The 20,578-nt window shown below is 50.2% G+C and overlaps 1 protein-coding gene across 4 annotated transcripts in view; it reads left to right on the top strand.

Moving 5' to 3' along the window:
* The window catches only part of PTPRN2 (protein tyrosine phosphatase receptor type N2), an 812,735-nt gene that overhangs the window by 307,251 nt on the left and 484,906 nt on the right, over positions 1–20,578 (top strand). For all 4 annotated transcript variants that reach the window (XM_078436952.2, XM_078436943.2, XM_078436944.2 and 1 more), the window contains 2 exons: positions 2,122–2,284; positions 15,869–16,229. In XM_078436952.2, coding sequence (XP_078293078.2) covers positions 2,122–2,284; positions 15,869–16,229 — 524 coding nt within the window. The remainder of the gene's footprint in view (positions 1–2,121; positions 2,285–15,868; positions 16,230–20,578) is intronic.

Raw genomic sequence — 20,578 nt, 5'->3', positions numbered from 1 at the left:
GTGAGCCCTGTGGGCTACGGCCGGGGCACAGGTGGGTGATGTTGCCGTTTGCAGAGATGTGTCAGTGGGCACAGCGAAGCCGGCCGCAGACAGCGTGATGTGGGAGGAAAAACAAACTGGCAGGTAGCTTCTAAGGAGAGGGAACCTGGACTTGATGGTCTGGGAAGTTCTCAGCCTCTCCACGTTACACACGGTGCCAGTGTTAGAGCTCATCGTCAGACAAGCTCCTCGCAGGGATCAGGGCATCAGAGAGTTCAGTGACACAGAGGGGTCTCTGAAGAGAGAGCTTGCTGCTTAGTCTCCTGCCCCATTTAGGGTGCGTCGTGGCCCTTTGGGGGCGGTTGCTTTGCTCAAAGCAAGGCCGTCAGCGGGCTGGGAAGTTCCGGTCGGCGGGTCCAGGCTGTGAGATGGGTGGGCACAGAGGTCAGCTCTCCAGAGCCAGGGCTCTGGGAGGCTGTGGGTAATGGGAGGACTGGGGGCTGATCCGGACAGGAGGCCACTGAGGGGCCAGATGAGTTTCCTGGATGGGTTGAGGCCCGTGACCCTGACTTCCTGCCGGTAGGGGTGCTACCCGGTCGCTTCCTCTGTGCCTCTGGTTCTGGTCATGCTCAGCCTGTGCAGAACGCCTCTGTCTGCTGGGCAGTTGGTCGTTCTCTTAATGACTTTGAGCATGAGTCCAGCGGTTGCCCTCTCGCCTCTCACATCCGTGCTGGATCGGTCAGCCTGCATTTCCGGCCTCGTCCTGGCCTCCCCTCCTGGACACAGCCACGGCCTTGCTGGCCGGCACTTGGGCGTGAAGCAGCGTCTAGCTTCAGAACAAGCCCCATTTGTGTCTCGCTGCCACGTGGAAAGAAGGCAGAAAGCTTCTCTCCGTCATTCCTGCTGCAAACCTGTGTGCCTGGCGTGGACCGCACACACAGATGGTGATGCGTACGTGGCTCTTCCGTAGTGCCAGCATAGAAATGTTTGGCACTGCGTCAGTTTCCTGCTGTGACAGATCACCACCGACCTCGTGGCTTACACGGTGACCGCCTGTCACCTCGCAGTTCCCTGGGTCACAAGCTCAGCCTGGGCCTCCGTGAGCCAAGGCCTGTGGTGTCGCAGGGCGGCCCCTTCAAGAGGGCCGGGCTGGAATTGTTTCCTCCCTTTTGCGCTCTTCCCCGCCTTCCTGGAGGTCATCCTGCACCTCATCACTCCGCCACCGCCTTCCACCTCCTCGCCCTCTGTTAAGGACCTGCGGCCACACTGGGGCTCCGGGGTAACCCAGGATCAGGCCCCCGTCTCAGAGTCAGCTGACCACGGGTCTAGTGCCATGTGTGCCCTGGGACCCAGCACGCTCGTGGGCCCCGGGAGTCAGGAGGGCACCTCTGGGTCACTCTTCTGCAGCCGTGAGCAGCGAGCCATCGGCAGGTGCATCTGAACAGTCATGTATGTGGGGTGTTTGCTGAGGCGTTGGGGTGCGGTGAGACCAGGGAGGGCTTGATTTCAGGGCTCTTTCTACTGTATGTCGCTGGGGGAGAGCAGCCTTCGCCTGTGGGACACCCACCTGCCCTGTCTGTAACGAGGTCGGCTCTCGGTTCCGCTGCCTCGGCCTGCACTCGCGGCAGCCGGGGCTCGGGCCTCAGACCCGTTCTCGGCTCTTGGTTTTGCCTTTGCCTCCTCTGCCTGTGTTCCTTCCTCCCCAGCCTGTTCCACTTCCCAGACCTCAGACCCCCTTCCACGTGAGCCTCTCGTGTTGCGGGCCCGCCGCATAGCCCCGCCCTCTGCTCCTAGGATCGGCCTTGCAGCAAGTCCTGGCTGCTTTCCGTCTGCTGGCCTTTGCCTCCCACCCCCGGTGCTCAGAGAGGCCGCGTTGACCTCTCCAGGGGCCCCTCATCAAGTGCCCACGGTGGCTCGGAGACGCGTCAGGACACCAGGCTCGGGGGGGCGCCTGAGAGATTCAAGTCCAAGGCTAATGTGCGTCAAGGAGGCGGGCCTCACCCTCTGGCCCTGAGACCCGTGTCCTTGCTCAGGCTCCAGGGTCGTCCCCGCGTGCATTTCTGTCATGCGGAGCAGAGGGCCAGGCAGCTAATTGACGTAAACAAATGTGCGACTGGCTCATAGTTTTCTTGTGTGTTTCAGAACCTCGAAGCAGAGTGTGGATGAGGACAGGAGGTCCAGTCTGGAGGACGACGGTGGTCTGGCCAGGGCTGTCCAGCGCTACCTGCCATACCTGGAGGCCCTGTCCCGGGCTGTTGCTCCAGACGTGCGCCTCCGCACAAAGCACAACAGGCCGTCAGCCCAGGTGAGCCTCGGAGCTCCGTGGTCTGGGAGGGTGTCTTTCACCTGCCACGTGCCCTTTTCTCCAGTGTGAGTCTTTGGCATTTCCTGGTTTCTCTCCTGAGTCCCGGGCTAGTATGTGGTACAGGGACGGTCAGGGCGTGTGCGGAGAATGCTCCTGGACCCTGCTCAGAGGTGCGCACAACACTCTAGCAGTGGCTGCCCACCCACCGTCCACACGGAGCCAGTCAGCAGTCCAGGACCCTTAGGGGTGAAGGTCTTCAGGATGTCTTCCTTGGAGCAGGCTCGGACGCTCTAGAAAGCCACCATCAAATACAGATAGGGCACCTACAGGCAGCAAAGAGGGTGTTTCCTCCTTTACCGCCTTTACAGCAGTGGACGCTCAGTTGTGAGGGAGCAGAACCGGGACCCTGAATTTGGTTGGGGTCAGGGGGGCCCAGGGGAGCCTGCTGTCCTGGTGAGTGAGCCCGGGACTGTGCTGGGGTCAGGGGGACCCAGGGGCCCCCCCATCCTGGTGAGTGAGCCCGGGACTGTGCTGGGATCAGGGGGACTCAGGGGTGCCCCCATCCTGGTGAGTGAGCCCGGGACTGTGCTGGGGTCAGGGGGACCCAGGGGCCCCCATCCTGGTGAGTGAGCCCGGGACTGTGCTGGGGTCAGGGGGACCTAGGGGACACCCCATCCTGGTGAGTGAGCCCAGGACCGTGCTGGGGTCAGGGGGACCCTGGGGGGCCCCCACCCTGCTTAGTGAGCCTGGGACTGTGCTGGGGTTAGGGGACCCAAGGGACACTTGAGCCCAGGACTGTGCTGGGGTCACACTGCCAGGCCTGCCTCTCAGGAAGCCTCTACATCCTGGGCTCGTCTGCCCTAGGTGGGCATCCTGTGTGGTGCGGAGGGTCTAGGCGCCGTGCTCTTGGGTAGAAGTTCATTTTCTACCGACACTACATGCCCTCAAGCCATTCTGAGATGCTCAAAAGGACACTTTAAAGAGACAGAATCACAAATGTCAGCTGTTTAGATGGAAAAGAATGACTACTTGTTAAACTGGGCTTACCAGATTTTGACTCACCTGGAGAGAGCAGGGACAGTCAGAACCAGGGGCCTCACGCATCCCGTGGAGGGGGTTTGGGCAAAGTGCTGAAGTCCAGGGTGACCGTGGACATGTTGGGTTTTGGCAGTGATGTGCACACTTTTTTTGCTGGACATTAGTTATGTCCACTGGGATTTGACATATTTTCCTTTCTATGAGTGACGCATGACTGAAGGTCCCTTTCCTCTGAGGCTCTGCTGGGGTTTCCTCAGAAGATTTTCCCCAGAAAATATGGGGGATGCAGCGTGTGTCCCCTTTTCAATTATTTTCCTGTCAAGAAGCCACTGAAGTGATTAAAGCCTGCCCTGGGGTGAGACTGTGTGCAGCGCCCATGCAAGGTCCTTTCGAGGGCACACTGCTGATGAGGCCCGAGTCACCTGAGGACAGCAGTGGACTCTGAGCGGGCACGTCAGAACTGGTGCTGCGGCCCCGCAAGGTGAGGTCAAGTTAGGTGTGGGCTGAGGTGCAAGGTTGGTTCAGTTCTGCATCTTACGGGCAGAGCACAGAGAAAGGACGTCTGTCGTCCGGGCTTCTCTAGGGTCCTGTTACTTGTGTCAGCCCCTCCTCGAGGTCCTTCACCGTCCAGCCCTCGTTTCACAGTCACATTGGGATACAGAGGCCCTGTGGGGAGTCCTAGCACCAGCCAGGGCGCCTGCTGAGGCCATGGGGTTCCAGAGCCCCCAGGCCACTTTGAGAGGCTGCTGGGAGCTCCTGCACAGTCACATTTCTGTCCTGGATCGTGGGAATGTGTTTGCCCAGTTCGTGGCATTTGCCATAACGGATTCAGTCCTCACAGACGAGCCCCTAGCAGGAGAGAGTAAGATAATGCAGGGCGGCCCCCACGCTGCAATCGGCCAGTCCCACTCCCGCCTGGACCCTTGGCTGGCTTCTCAGTGTGGGCCGTAACCCCGTCTGAGCCGGATCCACTTAACACTTTTTTCTAGATGTTGAACTTAAGATTTTTTATTCATTTATTGAGACTGAGCACTTTCTATGAGCCAGATGCTCAGCTGGATACCGTGGAGTGAGAGGTACAATTGTCAAGGACCTTTTCCTGGGTGTTGGCCGGGGGCCAGACATGGTGGGCGAGATTCTGGACACTCTGGAGGGCATTCAGAACCAGTTCCCACCAGTGCCGTGTGGCCTCGGGGAGGCCGCTCAGCCTCTCTGCCCTCGGGTCCTTGGCCGTGAAGTTGGGCAGTAAAACGGTCCTAGAGTCACTGTGAGGAGAAGCGAGACAATGCACATAGAGGTCACAGCAAAGGCTTGAGTCAGGCCATTGTTAGTCCTAACCTGTCTGCAGAAACACAGTGAATGTAGGTCTGGAAACCGCCCGCTGGTTCTTGCGGGAGCCCTGTCTCCCGAGGAGACCGCAGCTGAGCTCTGGGTGCCCAGTCCCGCAGAGCGCCCAGAGCCCGAGCGACTCACCTGTTGACTTACTCTGCGGTGCCGGGGAAACCAGCTTCTCCCAGTCCCGAGGATGGGAGACTGGAATACACACAAATGTGAGGTCACTCGTTTGTCCTCCTCCTTTGTCCCCCGATGTGTCTTTATCAAAAGGAACATGAAGCCTCATGCTCAGCCTTGGCTTCTGTAATGGAGACGTTGCGTCGCGTCCCTGGGTGTGGGACCCAGAAATGGTTGTGGAGGCAGGAAGGGCAAGACGGTCCTTACAAGTTCCCGAGACCCAGGAGAAGCTTGAAAGCAACCTGCCGACGTTTCTCTGGGAAGCGGCGCCCGTCCCTAACCGGTCTGCGGCCTTCTGTGCCGGGGACAGAAACGGAGCAGGAAGGCACACAAGCTGGAGCCCAGGGTGTTGGCGAAGCTTCGTCAGGCGCCCGCCGGTGCCGCGGGGCCTCATGCTCATCCTGAACCCAGCACCATGTTTCCCCTCCTGCGTGGCCATCTCCTCACTCAGCTGCACGCTGGGATGACCGTCAGTTTAGAACAGAAGTTGTTGCTCCTCGGACAAGGACGGGCATGGACGGCCTGGGTCCTCTGCCATACTGCCTTGCTGTCCGCACCTGCTGTGGGGTAACCTAAGAGTGTGACATCAGGGACTCTGAGACTGTCACGTGGTCTATGCCGGCAGTGTTGGGGGCAGGGGAGCCGTGGCAGAGCTGGGGCTGGGGGTGTGACCCCCCAGGTGGGTGAGTGACTCTGCCAGAGCCGCCCAGTGTCCTGTTGGGCCTGAGGTTGGGGGGGTTGAGTCTGTAGCCCCCAAACGCTGGTCGGCGGGATTCGCAGCAGAGTCCGTCCAGCCCCGGCTCACTTACCTGGCGACTCTGACCCCGAGCATCTGGACAGGCCTCCCCATTCTGCACGAGAGTGTGACCTTCCAGAGCCCTGAGGCTGTGGGATCAGTGCCTGTGACTCTGCCCTGGGGCCCTCGGAGGCACAGGACGACCGGCATCCATCTCAGGAGAGAGGGTCTGGCGCTCGCACCCCCACACACTCCATCCGTCTGACTCTGTCTGCCGAGCACGACTCGCATAGTCCTTAACCGCCCCCGGCAAGATGGCCGCACACTGTGGTTCATCCGGGCAGGCCTCTCCCTCACACGCGTCCCGGGTGGGGTGCTGGACCCTGCGGCCCCCCTGCCATGCGGCCACTCCAGCACAACAGTAACGAGCTGATTCAGAACATGAGCACTTGGTGGCATTTTGGGCTTAGGCTTTTTTCTTCTGTGTTGAGATAGATGGTTCTCCGTATTAAAGACTGCACGAGAGCCTAGAACTTGTTATTTTTTCTGTCCAGTGTCCTCTCTCTAATGAACAGAGACTGGATAAAACACAGGAAATACATAATCAGATGTTTTCAACGCTGCTGTGCAGACGTTTTTGCCACCTTGCGGGCTATCAAACAAATATCAAGAAAGTTGACTTAACTCCAGCCATACGGATAATTGTAGCATAGACGTGGATTAAGCCCTCCAAATGAAAAGCAGAGATGTTCAATTTTTTTTAACTTTTTAAAAAACTCATTTATTTATTTTGAGAGAGAGAGAGTGGGAGTGCACATGCACATGAGCAGGGGAGGGGCAGAGAGAGAGGGAGAGAATCCCAAACAAGCTCTGTGCTGACACAGAGAGATCATGACCTGAGCTGAAACCAAAAGTTAGACACTTAACCAAATGAGCCACTCAGGCACCCCCAGAGATGTTCAAATTAATAAAAACAGAAAACAGATAACTATGTTCTACTAAAGCCAAAACACATGATATTAGAAAGACATACATAAGTTGGAAGTAAAAGCATGGAAAATATACACAATGGAAACTCTAAATATCAGAAAGCTGCTGTGATGATGTTAATATTAATCACAGTACACTTCAAGACAATTAGCATTATCAGAGATAGAGCATTTTATAACAACCGAATGATCAATTCATTAAAATGACATAAAATCTTTTCTATGAGCCTAATGTCAGCACTTCAAATACATAAAGCAAAAATGCAAGAATACTAAAAAGAGAATTATGCAAGTCTACAATCATTTTTAGAGATTTTAACTCTCCTCTCTCAGTAACTTCTTATACAAATAGGTAAAATAACATTAAGGATATAGAAGATTTGAACAGTACCATCAACAACTTAACCTGACTGATATTGATAGAATGATAGTATCTAAAAACTGCTGAATATACATTATTTTCAAGTATACATAGAATATTTCCCAATATAGATCGTGTGCTGGACCATAAAATAAGTCAATAAATATCAAAGGATTGAAATCATACAAAGAAAGATAAAGGAAAAGAAAGCTTTAGATCATTATTCCTCAGAAATATAGAAGTAAAAATTATAGATAAATTTTAGCAAGCAAATCCAACATTATATGAAAAAGCATAATACATGATGATATAAGGAGATTGTTTACATATGAAAATTAGTCAGTGTAACTCACCATATTAACAAGAAAAAGGAAAATTGTATGATAGTCTTAAAAGATGCAGAAAAAGCATTTGACAAAAGTCATCATCAATTCATGGTAGAAATCTACAACTAACATCACACTGAATGAGGAAGGACTGAATGCTTTCTACCTAAAATCTGGAATTCGGCAAGGAGGTCTGCTCTTGCCTCTTCAGTACTGGGGGTTTTAGCTAGTGCAATAAAGTAAGAAAAAAATAAAAGGCATGCAGATTACATGACCACCTTTGCAGAAAATTTGGTGGAATCTACCAAAAAAGCTACTAAAACTAGTAAGTGAGCATAGTAATGCCATAGAATACAAAGTCAATGTACAAAAATCAATTATATTTTTCTATATAACCACAAACAATTAGATATTAAAATTCTGAAAAGTTACTTACAGTAGCATCAAGATTGTGAAGCAATTAGAGAGAAATCTAAGAATATGTGTAAGGATTTGTACACTGAGAATTAAAAAAAAAAACATTGATGAGAGTAAAGAAACTCTAAATTAATGAAGATATATATATATACCATGATCGTGTGTCAGAAGGCTCAAAAGTGTTAAGGTCCCCCATACTGATGTATAACTATGACAGCAAAGTACAATCCATAAGAAAAAAATTGATAAATTGGACTTCATAAAAATTAGGAATTCTCTTCTTTAAAAGATAATGATAAGTGAGTGAAAAGACAAGTCACAGGCTGGGAAGAAATATTTGCAAATAATACACCTGAAAATACTTTTCTCTACAATGTATAAAGAACTCTCAAAACTTGTTAAAAAGAAAGAGAGGAGGCAAATAAAGAATTGAGCAAAAGATTTGAAAAGACACTTCACCAAAGAAGATAAATGGGTGGCAAATAAACTCATTGTTAAATGTTCAACATCATTGTTTATCAGGGAAATAAAAATTAAAACCATGAGGAGATGCCATCACATGCCTACCAGAATGACTGAAATTTAAAAGACTGAGCACACCATATGTTGGCAGTGGGGTAGAGGGACTGCAACTCTCATATTCCGCTGGTGGGAACGTAAAGCAGTGTAGCTACTTTGGAAGCATTTGCAGTTTCTTAAGAAATTAAACATATGCTGCTCCATGATTTAGCCATCCCACTCGTGTCCAAGATACATCAGAGCTTTGTCCTTTCGGAGATGGTATGTGAATATTCATAGCAGCTGTAATAGTAATTGCCAACAACTGGAAAAACGCAAATGCCTATCAACGAGTGAATGAATAAACAAATTGGGTTTGATCTATAAAGTGGAATGCTACTCAGAAATAAAAACGAATGAATTACTGATGCATGCCATAGCATGGGTGACTTTCCAAATAATTATGCTGACTGAAAGACAGGAAAAAAGTACATACTTTTATAATTTTATTTATACAAAATTTTACAGAATACGAACTAGTGTATGAGTTGCAGGAGGAAATCTGTCGTTGCCTGATGATGTGGGAGTGGAGGGCAATTGGAAGGAACTGTTAGGGGACGAGCACACTCCTTGGGTGACAGTTATGTTCGTTGCTTTAACTCTGGAGATGGCTTCATAGGTGTATGGTTGTGTCCGCATAAATGTGTACTATTTATTGTGTGTCAATCACACCTTACTAAAGATGGAAAAGAAAAAGATGAGCAAGCCAACACAAAATGTGTAAAAGTTTTTAACGCTTTATTAAAAAAGATATACAAAGGCCAGTGAGGGCATTAAAGGTGTCAAATATGATTATTCTTTGGGGGAAATACAGCATAACACGCTGAGGAACTGCTACTTTGTGTCCATTAGATGGGCCAAAATTAACAAAAAAATAACTATGATACCACTGTTACAGCCACCATTTGGCAGTTTCTTTACAATTGAACATTCATCTGTCTGTGACGTAGCGAGAGAAAGGAAAGATGTGTTCACAGGAAGACTTGCATGCAGCTGCCCATGGCGGCAGCTTCCTAACAGCCCCGGACTGGGAAGCAGCCAGGCGTCCACCAGCAAGCCCGTCTTCTCCTCCATTTCTGAAGAGGTGCCGCCTGAGGAAATTGAATTTGGTGACTCAGGTTCCCTCCTGCCCTCTTCTTAGCTGTTCCACTGGGAATAGCATGTGCAAAGGTGCTGAGCTGTGAGGACCGTGGCCACGACATTGTATCTGAACCACATCTGTGATGCTCATTTGATCTAAAAGTTGCCTTCTCAAGCTATTGTTTCTCCTGACCTTCGGTGGGAAGCTGGGATCGTACGGTAGAGCTGTTCTTGGGGTTTGTGCCCGATATGCAGGAAGGGGTTAATCATAGTTACTGTGAGTACCACCCCCCATTCCCTGGTAGGCCCAGCCCTCTCCACTTACCGAGGCTCCAGTCAGCTTGGGGCTGAGCTCCGTGGGCAAACCAGCCTGTGTGTCACTCACTTGTTCATCTGCTCACCCAGTAGGCGGAGCATCTGAGATGTGACAGTCGCGAGGGCTGGAGACCAATCTGCGACCTCACGGGGAGTGATCACGCACCGACAATCCCTCCCAGACCCCTGCCCTGTTTATTTATTATGTCCGTGTTTCTGCCTTCCATCCTGCTGAGCCCCGTGCCAGATCCTGCAGCCGGCCTTGCCCTTGCACAGCTGGCTTGCTGGTAGGAGAGGTGGGTGTGTAGACATACACAGGAAGCCACAGAGAAGCTTTGTGAGAAGTCGTTATTCGTTGTTTTTCTTTAGTGTTGCATTCTGTATGGGCAGAAGGCATTCTCCTTTTTCTTTCTCTTTTTGATCTCACGTCACCATGTGTGAGAAGCTACTCAGGCACTCTCGAGAGACGTTCACCTCTTCCATCGGGACTCTTTGGAGCTGATGGGACAGACGGACAAAAAGCCACAGCCTCGTCATGTCAGGCTGCATTGTACTTTCTGTAGACTCACGTTTATGAGGATGAGAAGTTCCCTGAGACCTTCAGTTTGGAGAGGGACACAGAGTCTGAGAAAGATGGAGTGAAATGCCTGCTTTAAACACTTACTTGGTAGTAGAACTGAAATCGGAACCCTGAGATTCTTGCCCAGCCTTTTCATGTTTATTTTTTATGCCAAATGCAAGCCCACCGAGTTTACTCCCCCAAACTCTGCGGAGCAGCAGACGGACTGCAGGGCGAGCCTGCTCCTTTCTATAGCGCAGCCTGAAGCCAGACGCCCAGGGCTGTGTCCCAGCCTTGGTTCTCACTTGCCAGAACTCTGGTGGCTTCGTATCCAAAAAATGCTGTAGTTTTGTGTACGCCATAGGCTTTTGAGAAGATCAAAAAGAAATAACACCAAAGAACAGCCTGGCACCAGCACTCAGAAAACAGGACCCATTTTGTGATTGTGATCCTGATGTCCTCCTGGTGGTTATATTAGCCAGTGGGCCTCTGATTTCATGCCTGGTACTTATCCAACATGGGTAGAAAATGGATCACAAGTCTCTGCTTCAGTCCATTCCTTTTGCCTGTTACTTGCTGAGTCTGGGGCTGTATGTAGGACAAGGTGCAGACCAGAAGGACAGCAGGTGCAGCAGGAATGACAGAAAGAAGAGGCAACGTGGGGGGATAGAGAGGCGAGGCGATGGCGCTGGCTTCGTGTCGTCAGCTGTCTCTAGAGCCATTCCAAGCTAGCATAGCGCAGAATCACTGTAGATATACATCACTTACAGTCCACACCTCATGTTGCTGTCAGCTTTCTGCATAATTCGTTGATCCTGAGTTTAGAACTTAACATCTCTTCAACTACGTGGCTTTTGTGAACTCTGTAAAAAGTGTTTGGAGACTGATTTTTCTAACTGAAAGTACTACGTCTCAGCTGCAAAGAAAGACCAGTGTCTGTCCCTAAGCTCCCCTGAGGGCAAACATTTCTTTTGTCTTGGCAACGATGCCGTCAGTAAGAATGACACCGCCAACCTATTCCCTGCACACGGGGCAGGCTGGACACTTAGAGCCTGAACACCTTGGCAGGACATCCTTCTCTCTGTGTTGAGAGGTAGGGAGGGGGGAGTGTCGGAGGGAGAGAGGGAGGCAGAAGTGGGCGAAGAAAGGAGGGAGAGAGGGAGGGGGAGGGAAGGAGAGAAAGAGGGAGAGTCAGGAGTGGAGAGGGATAGAGAAAGAAACAGAAACAGAAGAGAGACAGAGAAACAGAGACAGAGATAGAGGGAGAGGAAGAGACTTGATGACTCCCCCGAATCATCCTCCATGGCCTGAGCACAGAAAGGCACAGAGAAGAGTAATCCCATCTCTACATTAATGAATTGCAGGTGGAGGGTTCCTACGAGGCTCCCAGATCTGGCCACATCCGATGGCATTATGGGGTCATCTCATCAGGAAGCCTGTGGACAGCCCCATTGCTGTGTGTTTCGTCACCGGCAGTAAGCAAGTCTTGATCAATGTGCTTGTCAATGCTGCCTTCGGGCTGTGAGACAACCTGGAGAAAATGTTTGTTCTGTGGTCAAAAGATGACCCAATTTGAGTTTCCTAATTTGTGTTGGATCCTTGGCATAAGAGAATATCTGATAAGCATTAGTGGCCAGCGTGCAGACATGAGTCTCCTCCACTCAGTGCTTGCACGTGGGGCTCCGAGGGCCCCGAGGCCTTCCTGGCAGTCTGAACTCCTAATTTTACAGTCTGGGGCTGGAGTGGGCAGACTTCCATGAGAGGAAGGAGGCCTGGCTCTTAGCTCTGGTCCCCTGGTCCTGGGGAGGCTGGGGGTATAGGGAGCATCCATGGCTGTTTCATTGTTTGGCAGATAGGGGTGTAGTGCAGCCTGCGGCTCTTAGGAAGTGTGTCAGCTGGCTCCAGGCGGCAGCCCTGATTTCCCCTCTTCCTTCCAAATTGGTATCACTAAACCTCTTTAATGATATGCTTTCGATTATAGTTACATACGTCTGTGACATAACCCCCATTGCAGTCTGCAATTTGTTTGAAGACAGGTCCATGTTTGAGACAGTCTTCCCCCACAGAATGTAGGCCAGAGCTTGGCACACCGCATCACTGGTGCTTGGGATGTGCTGATGGCAGTGAGGATGGTGATGGCGGTGATGAAGGTGATGGCGGTGAGGGAGGTGACGGTGGTGAGGGAGGTGATCGTGCTCATAGTGACGATATTGATGGTGATGATGATGTCGGTGAGGATCATGGTGATAGACGTGATGCGACCGCCTACCATTTATCAAACATCTCTGAGCCATGTGCTGAGCACTTTAACTCACCTTTTTACTCCCATCCTTTTACCTGCTTTAAGAAAAAAAGGAACTATATTCCTAATTTTGAAGGTAGTAAAAGTGAAGCGCAAGGAGGTTGTCCAAAGCTATGCAGGTTCCACAGAGCTGTGCTGACAGGATCAGGCCAGTCTCCCCAAAGAGCCTTCTTTCCCTGTGGTTTTATCCAGTGTAGAAGGTGTGGGTGAGCGGGTGAGCAGACTCTACTTCTCATGTGGCCACACTGTGGGTTAAGGAATGTGCCTGGAGGAATAGAATTTCGGGGTAAATTTTATCAACTGTGGCAGTTCTCAGATGCCTCGTATACAGTGTACTTACCATACCAGGGATTCCCACACTAGATTTCTCTAGCATGTGTACCAAGAACCAATGTACCCAAACTGGCCACACCATGTGTTGGACAGTGGCAAATTGTTATACTTTTAGGCTGCTAATTTCCGGATTGGGGCGACTAAAGTCCTAAAAATTATTCAGCATTATTTTAGGGAACCTGACATCATAAATTTGTTGAATTGAGGCTTAAAACTTCTTCGGGGGGGGGGGGGTGGTTTATGCTCAGTTCATCTGTGGACTTCCTCCTGCTTTAAAGAAAATGAAGGCCTAAGGAGGTAAAGTAGATAATAACCCCAACGATACTAGTGGCAGTAGCCATTAACACGCTGTGCCAAGCAAGTGTTATCATCCCCGTTTTACGGATGACTTGGAGATTAAATACTTCGCCAAAGCAAAGCTCACTAGGTTTGTGAGATCAGAGGTGTGAGCCAAACCCAGGCAGCCTTGCCCCAGAATCCAGCCCCGCCTACTAGTCTCTCCTTCAAGACTTGAAGCCACACAGGAGGAGCCGCCACCAGAATACACTTCCTGCCGATCTCCCACTTCCCAGGACTCCTGGTTATTCGGTGGCACCCTCGCCTGGGCCACAGTGAGCTCCCCTGAGGACACCATCGTGCTGGCCTTCATTTACAGAGGACCTGGGATGATTTGTAAAAACTGATGCTTTTCTATGATTTCTACAGTTTACCTACTGAAATATTCTTTTTCCCTCTTTACCTTAATTTGGTTCACAGCATAAACAGACCCAAAGTAGGTTGTTTATCCCATTCCACTGCACAGGTTTCATTCAGGAGTGATCCACTGTGCACTGTGTTCAGCCTGGTTTGTCCTTTACCAGGGGCTTTCCAGTTCGACCATAATTAGAGGCTCTTTGAGCAGAAGTCCTCGGTTAGGCTGCATTCATGGCAAAAAGAGGAGAGAGGCTTGTGGGCACATTAATGAGGCATTTGGAGGCCTTCCCTAGCCCCCAGCACTATGACCTGACCAGGTGTTCGGAGACAGCCTTTCTGAACGGGAGTTCAGCCTGGGCTTAAGATTGACACTTACACCCAATTTGTGGGAAAATGCTGGAGGGGCTATTTGTGTGGTAGCATTTTATTTTTCTCTCCCTTTCTCTAATGAATCTTCCTTTCTCTTTTCTAAAGGAAAAGCAATTGGTTTCAGCTAGTACTTGGACAACATTGAACAATTTGGATGACAGCTAAAATCACATCATTTTAGAAATAAAAGCAATCTTAGAGATAATGTCCAGTCTCCTTCTTTGACAGATAATTGAGTCTCCAAAGGTCAAGTGATTTGCCCAAGTTCATATGTGAGAACAACAACTTAGAACCCTTATCAACCCTAGTTTTCTGACTTCTAACTTGCTACACCAAAGTCTATCCTGGAAGCCTGAACCCAAATATTTTTGAAAATAGCCAGACTTGGGAGTCTGAACCATTTGTCTTAGATTCAGTGATGGCTGCACATCTTAACTAGATCCGAAGGTCTACTCCCTATTGACTCAACATTGATGTTGTGGCCCAAGCGAGGTGCACTTAGAAAATGTGAATGGGCAAGATTTTAAAATTTTATGGTTCATGGACCCATTCCATACCATGGAGGGAGCTCGGAGTAAGCCTCAAGACAGCCATAGCTTTTCTGAGAATCTCCAAGTTGGAAATTTCCGTGTTTGTCCATGAAATTCTGATGGTTCCACAGAGGTAGAACACTGAAATTTCTAACACTTTTGTAGCTATTCCAGAGGGGAGGACAACTGGGCCTTGGGGTGTCTAGTGGCAAAACAGTCTGTTTCCTCCCGGGAAAATGGGCTCAATGAATAAGGGGGACTTACAGGTGGAGGCTCAATGAAAGACCATGTCGGTCAGGCCACGGATTTGATGTTACATATAATTGTTAAGAGAAAGCCTGGCAGCTTTGATGTTTCAGAATATTGCTGTTAAAGGAATAGGCTATAAAGGTGATTCCAATAATCAGTAAAGAAAGGAGTTGTCGTGAAATAAAGACGGTAAGACAGGCAATATAGGTGCTTCGATCGTGGATGGAGAGATACTTTTGCAACAGTTCACACCAATTCAGGTGATGGAATCGGGCAGACATTTCTCCAAGGAAGACAAGGAGTCCATGACATCATTAGCCATCAGGGAAACGCAAATCAACACCCAGTGAGCTACCACTTCACACCCACTAGATGGCTGTAAGGAAACAGGTGGCCAATAACAAGCGTTGGCGAGGAGCTGTTGAAACCGGATTCCTCACACGTTGCTGCTGGGAATGTAAAACGGTGCCGCCATGTTAGAAAACATTCGGGCAGCTCCCAGCAGGTCAAGTGTGGAGTTACCATACTACCCAGCAATTTCACTTCCGGGCATGAACCCAAAAGAATTGGAAACATATGTCCCCCCAAAACTTGTAGATGAATGTTCATAGCACTGTTATTCATAATGGCCCAAAATGAGAAACCACCCAAATGTCCACCAGCTGATGCGTAAACAAAATGTACTGCGTCTTTAAAACAGTGTTTTCCAGCTGTGGGAAGGCATGCGGCACTGATGTGTGGATGCACCTCAAAAACATCTAAGTGAAAGAAGCCAGACACAAAGGCCACATGTTGTGTGATTCCATTTATATGAAATGTCTTAAACAGACCAGCCCATAGGGACAGAAAGTAGATTAGTGGTTGCCTAGGGCTTCGGGGAGGAGGAATGGGGATGAGCACAAGGTTTCCGTCGGGGTGGTAAAAAACGTTCTGGAATTAAAGTCACTGTTGATGTTCACACTACTCTGGAGATACTAAAACACTGAGTAGGATGTATTTTGTGGTATGTGAATTATATCTCCATAAAGCTGCTATTAGAAAACCACAACAATACAAATATGGGCCATAGAACTCGGTCTATCAGTGGAGTGAAAATTTGGGTGTGCATTTCAGAAATGTCGGTGCTGTTTCGTGCCTTGAAAACTGAGGTCAAATGTCCTTTCGACTGGCTGACATGGAGACTCACCTGCTATTGTTCTGATCTTCGGCTCCTGCAGGGTGAGGACCCCCTTGCTGACAGCGTGCTGACCTTCATGGCGCAAACGTCTGCTCTGACCTATGCTCCTGGCCCTGGGGCAGACTACCCTGGGGGCCGCCCACTGCGGACCCCTGGCAGGCTGCAGCCTGACGAGCTCAGCCCCAAGGTGGATGGCAACGTCAATAGGCAGAAACTGATCGCTGCGCTGGGCGCATATGCGGCTCGGAAGCCCCCGGCGCCCCACGGGGAAGGTGACCCGTGGCCACGAAACCCACTGCATGCACCGTGGAAAACACCAAGGGTCCTTTCGGCGCCGGTGGAACCCCGGAAGTGGCCTTCGCCTCCAGGAGACCCCAAACTGCCCCAGGCCATGAGCGATGGTAAGTTAGCCTCCACCAATCCCCGGGTTTTTGTTGTTTTTGTCTTTCTGGCCCCTGCCCAGGGCCAGTCCTTTCCACTCTACACATCCTTTGAATGGCTTCTGATGCATCAGTGCTGCCCCCTAGGTCATGGCTGCAGCCAGTGCAGCGAGAGAAAGGGCCTCGGGCACCCTCCTGTGCCTCTGGTGCTCTGAGGAGAGAAGGTGGTTGTATTCATGCCAAGAGAATCCAGCCGTGGTGCTGAAGGGAGAAAAGGGCCCTCCTGGGGTGGAAGGGGCCACAGTGTTTAGACCCCCACCCTCTCAGAGTCAGCTTCTTTCATCATTGATGAAGATGCTGAAACACGTTGAGGAACAATGGCCAAGTCTGACCCCAAATTATGCTGGCCACAGAACATTGTGGAAAACTGAACATGAACGCTTGTGGATTCGGCATATGTCATGCCTCAGCACTCCTTATGGTCAGACTCGGGGTCACGTCACATATTTATCGTTGTTTGACTGTCCCCAGAAGAGCCCAGTCTGACACGGATACCCCTCACGATGCAGTGCAGGCACCGTGGGGCCTTCAAAGTGACTGAGCCTCAGCACGGCAGCTTCAGGGCTCTTCCGTGAGTCACGCCCTGCTGTGGCCGTCCCACAGGGATGCGGTACTTACTGGTTCCTCTGCCTCTGTCAGGTGCAGAGGGGTCCCTTGTATTTATTTTCTAGCAGCCTTTTTCAAAGACCATAAAATAGAAAGTGAGATTCTGATAAAATATGATTTCTTCTTTGAAGATAAACAAATAATAAAATCAAGCAGATAACAGGTTTTTTTAATTGACCGAGAATCACATTAATGTTAGCATTCTATTTTCTATAAGTGATGCCTTAATTGGATTTGTTCTGACAGCCTTCTTTTCTACATATTGCTGCTTTTCAGCTAAGTAGCTTGCTTGTTCTCTCTCTCTCTCGGTCCACAAAGCCATTATGGCACCTTCTAAATGGAAGGAAAACAAAGTTATAATTACAGGGAGGCGGCATGTGTGGCCATTACTAATGCTTTCTTCTCCTTCTTGTCTTGGGAAAGAAAGCTGTATGAGAAAGAAGACTGCGCTTGCCTACCAATTGTTTGCACATAAATACCCACTGGTGTGTCTGGCACTGCTCTGCAGGAGGCTGCTGCTTGGGGGGGCACCTCTCTCTCCAGCATGTTCTCCTCTGGGGGTGTTTCTCCTCTGCGCAGCTGTGAGAAATTCCTTTTACTGGCCCTGCTGCCTTCTGCAACTCCCATAATCCCTAGACTCTGCCAGTGGCCTTCAGCTGCCAATTTGGCCTTCACTTGTCATTGCCTTTCCCATCTTCCCCAGCTCAGTGTCACCCGGCACCTCTGCTATGAGCACACTGCAGAAAGTCACCCCCAGCCACTGGGTGGTGGCCAAGCAGTGGCCTCTGCTGGGACTTCTGGGCCCTCTCCATGGTGCTGACCGCCCCCTTCCCATCTTCTGCTGGCTGCCCCAGCTTATGTAACCACCCCTTCCTTCTCTGTCTCCTTTCCCATCTCCCACAACTTAAAACAATCCCTTTTATCAACTACTTCTGTCCTAGCTATTGGCAATGGGAAGCCTCTACGAAAGAGACTTCAATGCACTAGAGAGCCAGGTGTGCTCACAGAATACGACTGGCTCCACGTGTCTGCTAGTGTTCAGGAGCCTCTGTCTCCCCGTCACTTGGTACCTTCCCATTCTTCTTGACGTGCCCTGAGGCACAGGTCTTTGGGGAAATCCTCTTTGATCTCCATTCTCCAATGACCGTTATTAACTGCATAATTTCATTGGCAGTTTTTTTCTGTGCTAACTTGCGATGTTGGCCATCCCTTCATGTATACTGTCTTCCCAGCTGCACTTTATGCTTTAAAAGGAGACATGTAAAATGTCAATCACAAAATAAATAGGGTATTGTTAAATGAACCCTGGGCATGGCATCACTGGGCTTCAGCAAAAGGCAGCTCCTGGCCTTTCCTGCCACTTCTACGCCCCCACCACCTCCCCATTATCAAGTGGTTTCATCATTGTATTGCTGGCAGATGAGAACTCTTGTATAAACCTAACCACAATAGTTTTATCACACATTAAAATTAATAGTAATGTCTTAGTGTTGTGATCTAATCGGCGCTCACATTTCTCAGTCGTCATAAATTTTCTTTACAGTTGGTTTTTTTGAAGTTCAAAAGAAGAGCCATTGCCTTGGTGGGTCTGTCTGTTCAGCCCCTTTAGATCTCACAAGGGTTCTCTCTCTTCTTCTTTGCTTGTCTCGTGGGGTTTTCACATTCTGGATTTTGCTGGTGCATCCTGATGATAGCATGTCCCTGGTTCCTGTTTCCTGTGCTCTGTACTTTCTGTAAGCCTGCAGTGTAGGAGCTAGCCCAGCCCAGAGGTCTGACCATGGTGTTAACTGTTCAGCAACGAGGCTTCAGAGGTGGTGACAGGGTGCTTTTCTGTGAGGGGGACACTGTCTTGCTGTGTCTTGTCTTAGCATCAGCAGCTGGGGCCACTCAGCCTCCCTGGCAGACTTCAGCTTGGCTCTTTGAAGTGTTCGATCTCTCAGCAAGATGAGCTGCTTCCCCACCGCAGAGGAGAGGCTCCTGGAACCTTGTGCCTTCACCCGAGCACATCTCACAGTCTGCAAGTACATGTTTGTGCGACTGTTTGACAAATGTTTGTCCCCCCCCCCCCCCGGAAACCATCAGCTTAGGAAGATGACACACGGCCTCCTTGTCACTGTCCCCATCCCAGCACCCAGCACCCAGCGTGTGCCTGGCAAAGTGTCTGCTGAGTGAATGAACCAGTGGATTCTTCCACACAAATGGCCTCATTTGATTTTCATGTCACCGTTATAAGGCGGTATTATTTTCAACCTCATTTTCCTGATGAGAAGCTGCAGCTCAAAAGTATAAATGATGGCACTCACCCCCACTGTCAGATCACTTAAGACGAAGTTGGAGCTCAGAAGAGGCAATCGTAGAACATTTAGATTTAAACACAATTTGCTTTGTCACTCTGGCTAATTGCTCCCGGACTCCAGTTCAAGCAAGCATTCAGCTCCCAAGTTCAGCTTTTTCTGCTTAGTGTGTACAAAAGTATGTTCCTGGCCTCTAGAGGGGGCAGAGTGGAAAAGGTCACTGAGGGGCAGGGTGTCAGCCGGTGTAGGACGGGTAAAGTTTTCTCTTCTTACATATTTAATGAAAAAGAACGAGAAAAGAAAAGGCCAACTTTCCTCTAAATTTGCAGTCCAGGGGCTTCCTGAAAATAACTCTTGGACTCTGTGCACTGGGATTTAATTGGCGTTCGATAACAGCAGACACCCGGGTGGGCCATTTCACGTCACTGCCTGAAAAACTGCCCCTACCATTTGGCCACCCGCCTGCGGTCCCTGTGGAATGTACAGGTGGATTCAGTGGGCCGTGAGCACAGAATCCCTAGGCGCAGTCCTCTGCACCAACCCAGCTGCACCTTGGAAGTGACAGCAAGAGAGTGGGAAGGGAGGGGTGGAGGGCTGCCGTGCCCTCAGGATGGTCAGCCTGGACAGCTGGCTATCCCAGACGCCCTGAGGGCTGCTACCTGGAAGGGCGACCCTGTGGTCACGCGAAGGGCAAGGAGCTCCCATGTGACGCCGAGAAGGCTCTGTCCTTCTGCGGCATGATCGAATCCCGCTTGTGACACCGTCTCACATGCAGCCACAGGAAGACCCACCCGTACCCGCCCCCAGAGAAGCGCTCAATAAATTGAGTTACTGACTCAATGTGTACGGCAGATGTTCATTTGGTAAAAGCTTATCATAGAAAAGACACCTCTCTCTTCATTTATTTATCATTTACACCCTATCTTTTTTAAAAAAGCTTTAAAGCAGTGCCAACTCGCAAGAAAGAGCTGTGTGAAATGGGGTGATGGGGGACAGGCGGCAAACCGTGTGCCATGTGTGGATTCGAGCTGCACCGAATGCGGCCTCTCCGGTGTAAGGTGAAGCGCTCCGGCTGCCGCCCGTGTGTGCACTCCTCCGTCGATGCTCTTCCGGAATTTCCAGATCAGTTTGAGTGGGGATCAATTTGTAAATGATTACTTGTGCTGTTTACCAGTTGTAAAATGACAAATGGCCACTCTGAAAAACTTGGGCGATAGGTGTGCAGAAAGAAGTAGACAAAAGTCACTTCAACTTACCTCCCGGGTGAGCGCCACAGGCTCGGCGTGCCTTCCTCTGTGGCCGTGTGTGTGTCGCAGTCCCCCTCTGAGCAAGGGGAGCGGGGTGTCGCCGTCCCTTTAATGTGTTCACCGGGTTAGCTCTTCCTCCAGCCTGGGATCAGTCTCAAGCAAG

The sequence above is a fragment of the Panthera onca genome, chromosome A2 (genome assembly GCF_046562875.1).
Source record: "Panthera onca isolate mPanOnc1 chromosome A2, mPanOnc1 haplotype 2, whole genome shotgun sequence".
Classification (NCBI taxonomy): Eukaryota; Metazoa; Chordata; class Mammalia; order Carnivora; family Felidae; genus Panthera; species Panthera onca.
Note: the sequence above shows the minus strand (reverse complement) of the source record. Positions and strands in the feature narration are given on the sequence as shown.